Source organism: Trachymyrmex septentrionalis, unplaced genomic scaffold (genome assembly GCF_001594115.1).
Source record: "Trachymyrmex septentrionalis isolate Tsep2-gDNA-1 unplaced genomic scaffold, Tsep1.0 scaffold8, whole genome shotgun sequence".
NCBI lineage: Eukaryota > Metazoa > Arthropoda > Insecta > Hymenoptera > Formicidae > Trachymyrmex > Trachymyrmex septentrionalis.
In genome coordinates this window covers 2,888,892-2,897,124 of record NW_017305987.1, presented here as the reverse complement: position 1 = coordinate 2,897,124, position 8,233 = coordinate 2,888,892, and the positions used below count along the sequence as shown (strand labels likewise).

General features: G+C 28.4%; 3 protein-coding genes across 3 annotated transcripts in view; all 3 read left to right on the top strand.

Annotated features, from left to right (window-relative positions):
* LOC108754562 overlaps positions 1–1,834 on the top strand; it is a 3,380-nt gene extending 1,546 nt beyond the window's left edge. Inside the window, exons 4-7 of the mRNA XM_018496978.1 lie at positions 149–268; positions 611–754; positions 810–872; positions 1,713–1,834. Of these exons, the coding sequence (XP_018352480.1) occupies positions 149–268; positions 611–754; positions 810–872; positions 1,713–1,834 (449 nt within the window). The remainder of the gene's footprint in view (positions 1–148; positions 269–610; positions 755–809; positions 873–1,712) is intronic.
* LOC108754560 overlaps positions 1–8,233 on the top strand; it is a 102,900-nt gene that overhangs the window by 32,682 nt on the left and 61,985 nt on the right. The gene's annotated exons all lie outside the window — the stretch shown is intronic.
* The window catches only part of LOC108754561 (kielin/chordin-like protein), a 4,437-nt gene continuing 3,261 nt past the window's right edge, over positions 7,058–8,233 (top strand). Inside the window, exon 1 of the mRNA XM_018496976.1 lies at positions 7,058–7,212. Within this exon, the coding sequence (XP_018352478.1) occupies positions 7,131–7,212 (82 nt within the window). The 5' untranslated portion in view covers positions 7,058–7,130. The remainder of the gene's footprint in view (positions 7,213–8,233) is intronic.

Sequence of the window (8,233 nt, the reverse complement as noted above, 5' to 3'; positions counted from 1 at the left end):
ACTTATAACATAATTATATATTTATTATTGTTATAAAAATTTTATTTAAGTTAGTGAACCGGTCAGTCATATAAATATACACATGAATTAAATAAAACTATAGAAAGTATAATCGTAAAGTATAAGTAATGCTTCTTAAATGTTTTAGCTAAAACACAGCAAGATAGACCTTTTTGTATTGTAAATAATCATAGATATCTTGATGGTGAATATTTCAAAGTGAATGAAGAACCTGATTTGATTTGTATCTGCCAACCAGGATACAAACGTAGTAATAATGTTAATTATTATCATAAAATAAATTTACATTGCTTTTAACCTTTCGGTGCCATTGTCTCTATAGAGATTTGTTTCACTTTATATGCTGAAACCTTTTTATTAATAAAGATACATGTATTTGCTTGTTACTGTTCTTTAGTATTTGATGTTTCGATTGAAAAAAATATATATTTTCTTCATTTTTACACACAATATTTTCATACAACATCCATGTGATAAACAAATAATAAAATGGTAGAAAATGACACCGAACAGTTAACTTATAATATATAATTTCCAAAGTTATCAATATACGTAATACCTATTAGAACTGGAAATTTTCTAATTTTAGATGAAAATGTTCCACCTTACTGTATGAAGCCTAACCATTCCCCGTGTCACCCTGCATTCAGTCACGAAGATTATTTTAATCGAAATTGTGCTCCAGTTTATAATTATTACGAAATGGACAAGTGTCATGTAAAGATGTTATGTCGTAAGTTTGCAATTTGAATTGTTGTTATTCCCATAATTTTTGTTGAATTTTTCAGAGGTTTCTGGCGACACTACCATTCCTAGACAATTACCTTTTATAATGGATGATGACTGGAGTAGTAGGTTTTATATTTATTTTTAAATGTAAATTTATTTTGTAATATCCTATATGCATTCGTGAAATATTACGTCGGTTTGATAAAAAAATTATTTTACTTACATTTATTAAGAAATTAGAGTATATATTATATATATACATTCATATGGCATTGAAATAATATATACAATTTGTTATATATACATTTGAATTTTCTTTTAAAACGTAAGCAATATTTTATTTATTTAATTTATATTACATAGCTTCTATAAGCAATCACTGGAAACGTTATTCGAATTCTAAAGTAACGTTAATAACTTGGAAAATTGGAGCATTATCTATGTTGTATGAAAAATAAAATTAATAGCGTATTTTAACAAAACTGACAAAATTAATTTTTTTTCATGTTAATTTGTTTAAATTTATTCATTATTAATATTTTCTTTAATTTTATGGATCGCGCGATATTAAGAACAAATTTATTACTTCACGATAGATTGCCATTCGGTAATTATATGAATATGTAAGGTATATAAAATGAGAGATATTGACACGTATTTGAACGGTCAAGCGATACTAATTACACAACCATATTATGAATCGCGTCAAATAGGAGGTAATTGCGACAAACATTGCATATGGATAACGAACACTGCGCAAAATCAATTTCTGTAGCACGTTAATATTATGATCCTATAAAATGATAACTAATTACAAAATACAACTCACTTCATTGCGCATCCAATTTACTGAATACAGAAAAGTGTGCTATATAAAATAATTGACGTACTATTAATATTTATCTATAATTTTATTCTAAGAAAATATATTATGATTATTCATTTGATATTCCTTTTTTCAGATATGTGCATATTTGGTAATTTGTTAATGCGAATTGGAGACAGACTAGAGCCATCTTCAATTTATACCATCGATTGCATTTGTGAAATACCACCTGTATTAACTTGTATACATATATCATAAAAATAGTTCTAGTAAGATTTCTTATTTCTAAGCGTTGATGAAAGATATTATAATGTATTAGATTATTATTTTTGCTATGAAATGCAAAGTCTTGTTATAAAATTTAAAGATTTGTGAAAACCTTAAATTATAATAAAAATTTATATTTACAAGGATAGACATATTACTTATTAATTATTAATATGCATTGCCCAATTAATGTAATAAAATATCTATTTATTAAAAGAAACTGTATGGCAACATAATAAATTCTAAGTTGTATCTTAAGAGTCTTCATATCGTTGAAAATATAGATATTGGTAAATATTTCTTATATAATAAGAATGTATATTGCTTTACCCAGGAATAATCTTCAATTTGCAACAATTCAAGATCATATAACTGTTCCTAGTAATCGCGATATATTACCATTAAGTGTAGCTCATCCAAATGTATGTCTCACACGAAGATTATTCCACATGACCGATGTATGCGTTTTACGCATGAAGATAATATCAGTTGTGCGGTTAGCTATAATAACTATCTCCTATAGTTATATCTTGTGTAATTATTGTAATCATCCCATGTAAATGCATCATATATATACCTACCAATTTCTTTACAAAACTAATCAATCGATTAACTCTTACAAAATATTTGCGCGTTTTCTATTGACATAGAAAACAAGTAAAACTGATTCTAATATAATAGTATTGTGGTTATACAGGGTAGGTCATTTTAATCAATACACGCGAATATCTCGAAAAGGAGAAATTTTTTCAAAAAATGTTTCAAACAAAAGTTTTATGGTTTCAAAGGGGAAAAAAAGACGGTGACCTTGGTTTATCTTGATAAGAAGTCCTTAAGGTCAGGTCCATGTCACATAAAATTTTTTTGCAATAAAAAAATGGAGGTTCCATTAAAAAAATTTTTTTAAGGTCAGGACATGACCTTAAGGACTTCTTATCAAGATAAACTTCTTACCAAGATCACCGTTTTATTTCCCCTTTAAAACTTTTATCTGAAACAATTTTTGAAAAAATTTCTCCTTTTCGAGATATTCGCGTGTATTGATTAAAATGGCCTACTTCGTATATAAAATTATCTTTAAAATATAAATAAATTTTTAAATATGTATATAGAAAAAGTAGTTTATAATATACGTAAGATTCCCCCTTTCATTTAAATAAAATGTATATCTTTTTTCGGAAGGAAAAATGATATGCATCACTCTTATGGTAGATGAATTACTTTGAACAAGCTTCATTTTGCCTACAAAACGCCTATAAGACATTAATGTTATTAATAGAGGCATCGAAGTTAATTAATTTTTCATGAACGATGCATCATACCATGACTAATGCAAGAATTTTGTTACAACTACCTATATTCAATATAATTGCACATATAAAGTGTTATGTATAAAAGAATCACATACTCTGGTACTTAGATAAACGATATAATTTCTGTGAAGTAGTTCGTAGTACGTTTCTCGCTGAGAGGTACCAAAAAAGGATAAACAATACGCGTATCAATCTAAAACGTCTCGCTAAGCCGCAAAAATCTCTAATGCCTTCGGCGAGTCCCTAACTCATAGCGTCGAAAATGGCGCGAACCTTTGAATGTGCTGAACTATCTAACATAAAGAAATATTTTAAAGAAAAGTATAAATTTTGAGGATTGAGATATCTTTTCAATTTTCATTATATTGATTCAAAACGTAAGTATTAATACAAATTAAATATTTATATAAATTGTATATAACGTCTTCTGTATTACTTTTTCTATTTATACTATGTTGTATTTATTTTTATACTTTTTACATATATCCCTTCTTGCCCTTGCATCCCTTTTTATCAGTTGTCACAAAATAGTCTAAGGAATATAATACAAACGCTGCAGAGTCTATAACTTTGCGTGTGTACAATTATGAAAGACGTATTTCTGTTCAAGTGTGCGTCTATGTGGCGTTTATCGTCGCCGTTGTCGCAGTTGATTACGGTAAATTGTGGATAAAATTAATGTCTCATTTTTGTTGTTTGAATCATTTAACAGTGTTTAGAATCTAACAATTCCAAAATTATTAAATTAGCCGAATATTACATTGATTACGGACTTATAACCTTTGTAATTTATATGATTGGCGAAATTAACTCCACTCGTTAAAAATTTTTTATACTTGTTATTACCACTCGTTTAAACGTCTTGATTTTTTTCTGTATGAAGATTATTCTGAAATATGCTCGAGTCCATTCATAATATGATTTTAATTTTGTTATTCAATTCACATATGTGTTATAAAGAAAGCTCAATTTGCAATTAGAGAAAAATTTACATTTTGCAATTTGCAATTTTACGTAATTTTATAAAACCAACTACAAGTACTTTCTTTATATAGATTCATTCATTTTATTATTTTATACGTAAAAGTATTAATATCTACACATACTGTAAGCACCGTAAACGAATAAATACCGCGTTTTATGTTCTAATATGTATGTATATGAATCATGCAATCATCATATTTATTTAATATGATTCTGCTTTTCGGAAAAACAAATAATAGTCGCGAAAGAAGAGAATGAGAGCCAGCCGGAAATGGTAAAAGAGATAAATAGAAAAACAGAATTTCTCGAAAATCATAAAATGTTTAAATATTAATTTATAAATTAGCTAAACGTTTAAATCACTATAACCTTAATAAATGTATTTTTTATATAATTATATACGACACAAGGTATAAATTTCAATTAATGATTTATAAAACATATCTTAAAAATATCTTGTAAATTTAACTTAATGCATGATTTTACCCGAAGGATCTTTTTTTTTTTGTGAAAAACAATCATGAATATTTAATACAGTCGTTCAGTATGTATGCGTGTATGGATGTGCATGTTCTTTTGATATTATGAAAGATTCATGTACGGCGTCACATTATTCAAATTACGTCACGTTTTCTCATACGCGTCGACAGTTCGGGATTATTCCGTCATGGTAATATGTGTGAACATAACATGTGTGAACAGATATGTGAACATAATAATTCACATATTATAAAGAAGTTGTTGACGTCAATGTAAAATGTTTAACGTGATTTTTGTTCTAATAGTTGACGGATTTCTAGTTATTGTATACTTAGTTACACGTCACTTTTATTTAGTCTGAAGATTACTTAAATTTCTCATTCATAAACAGTTATTTCGCAAAATCTATAAAAATACATTTCGATATGAACTATTAGATGCTTCATAAAAATATCAAATATTTATCGTATCGATTATATATTTTAAAATGTTTATTTAGAAAAAAGATAATTATAAGATGGTAAGAATTCACGAAATCGGCCACCATGTTTTTCTGACAGATTCTTTTGTTTTGAGTAAAAACGCTTTGAATAAGTATGTTTTTATTAAGAGTGTGTTTTTTTAGGTGGGAGAAAGGGCTGTATTCCAAATAATTGCCACAGTTATTTTGATTGATTATTATTTTGACACAGAATTATTATTTTGGAGCTTATCGTAAAAAAAGTTATATAGTCTACAATGAACTATGGAACAGAAAGTTTAAAACTTAAAACTTAACTTCCTTTAGGCTCAGTTCCACTTGTTTCTTATTTCTGTCCGGTTTTAGAATTGAGGAGAGACAATAAATAAGTTGAACCTCAGTTAACAATTAACCATGAGTTGTGGAACTGAGTCTTAGAAACTCATGAATGGATTCCATGATTGAATTTAACAAAAATATTTGCTGTGCCAAGTCATCTACATTTACGATACTCTATTAAAATAATAATCCGTTTGATATTCTTTTTTTTTGCACTTTATAGAATAAGTATGAATTTTTAGGAACCGAAATGTGTTTTATAAAATATTCGAGAGATGGCAAAATGAGGTTTTATCAAATTGCTAGCATTATACAGCCACAATTAGTCGTTTGAAATAAAAAATCAAATTAATTTGTAATTAATAATGTTAAATGTATACGGTAAACCTAACAGAATTATAAAAAATCGCGATTTGTTAAAATTATGCCTTTATGAAACAAAAAGTTTTTTTTTGGCCATTATTTTTCTCATTAAATTGCCAAAAAAATTATTGTTAATATTGTTAGTATTGTTTTGTAAAATATAAGTCCAAACTTAACATTGATAGCTATAATCATTTTTTCTCCAAAAATTCACAAAAAATTGTCGATTCTTTGATCCGCCAAATCATCCGGTCTCTTTAATACTAAACATTTGCGTATGGATTTGTACGTACTATACCTGATTTGTTGAATAACTATTAAATCAAATTTTAATAATAATAAACTATAACTGTTACAAATTAATTATATACTTGACATGTGCCTATTTGGTAATTTCATGATGCAGGTTAGTGAGAAACTAACTATTTTTTGCAATACTTCCCTCAAATGTATTGATTGCATATGCGAAATACCCCACCCGTACTAAGCAAACGTGTGCCACTGCACAAACATGAATGCAAATTTCTATTCCTTTCTGAAACGTTATGAATTCTAGAATATTGAATTAAGTTACATTATACGATGCAAAACCTTGTTATCTTATTTGGATATTTTAAAAATATTAAATTACAATAAAAATTTATATTTGCAAGAATAGAAATGTATTACTTATTAATTATTAATATTTTTTAATAAAAGAAGTTATATAACGGTTGTATCTTCTGTTTCTTAATTGTATTATTCCAAACATACGAGATGTATACTCGTAGACTCCAAGTGTATAGACTATCAATAAAAAACATCAATAATTTTGGAAAAATTTAATAAATTGCGGGACATTCTAACAGAAATTCAAGGCAATGATTCAAGGCGAGAGGCATAATTTGTTTCAACACAATAATAGTTACGTAATTTAAATGAGCACGCAATGCGCGATGACTGATAAAGCAAATTATTCTCTCCAGTTTGCGTTTCCTCTTCGCTGTTCTATTCTTTGTATTTCCTCCCTTCTTATACTGCTTATCAGATTTTTCTTTACGCGGGCTTACGACTTTCTTTCATACACATTTTCATTCTCCTCTAGCTCGCAATTTCGCCTATATATATATATATATCTTTCTAGATATCCTCTCTCTCTTTCTTGCCTGTATTTTGACTCATTCATCCATAAACGTACATAGGTATTTCCCCTCTTTCTATACCGTGTCCCTGCGTCTGCGTCATTCATATATCCACCATCTTTCTCGCGTGTCCACTTTCAGTCCCTTCCAGATCACTGGCGACTGGTCGAGGTATAAATGACGCAGCGCGGATGCAAGTCGCGTAAGTTTTCACGAGTTGCTCGAACATGACACGTCGTGGTTCTCGTTCACTCAATTTGATATGCGCCTATCTGGCGTTCGTTGCTGTCGCAGTCGCGGTTGATCAAGGTGAGTCGCAAACAATGGAGAAAAACGACACTCGCAAGTAACGTACAATAAATTATTATAAAAAAAGAGTTATTTGAATATTAATGTTATCTGCCTAATCCTACCGTAAAATAATAATTATTTTCGATTTAAATTTTAATGTGGTTCCGAAATGTAACGAGTTAATGATTTCGTGGCGAAATTGCAAAGAGCACGCAAGTGTCAGAACTGTTGTGAATGTGAAGTTTTAATTCAGACTAAGTAACCGGCAAGTTCTTCACGAATGCATTGCATTTGTAAAATACACACATTTATTATAATAATAAAACAATATTACTTAATACTACATGCTTTAACATAATAATGTGATTTCATTAATTGATTATACTTAATGTAATAATTATTTTCATTACCCATTAATTAACATTTTATTTTTACCAATTCCAATAAAGTTTAAGAGATTAATACGTAGGCTACTGGAAAAGTTTCTGCAATCTAGTACTTCCAATAGCGCCAACGTTCTGCTACTGTCATATCTATTTTACTATCGTAAAATTAGACGTTTTTAATCTATAAGTCAATTAATAGTTTGTCAAGGCAACTACTTTTGTTTGCATAGTACATATTTTAAAAGAAGTTATTTTGTAAGGAAATGGAAATTTCGCGAGAAAATTTTCGGGCAATAATTTTTTACGATTACAAATGTAATCTAACTCCGAAACAATGCATTAACTTCATTTGGCTTTTGGAGATGAAGCACCATCCAATAGGACTGTTTATAATTGGTTTGCCGAATTTCAGCGTGGATGTACCTTTCTTAGTGATGAATTCCGTGAAGGTCGTCCATCCACGTTTGGAAAAAATGCTTCGAAAATTGGTTCGAGCGTATGCAAAAATGTATCGATCTTAAAGGCGAATATTTCGAAAAACAATAAAGCCATTTACCGAATATTACATGTTTTTTTTTCATATTGTTTGCAGAAAGTTTTCCAGCAGCCTACGTATATTTACGATGTATTTTTTTTCAAAAGCTTTTCAAATT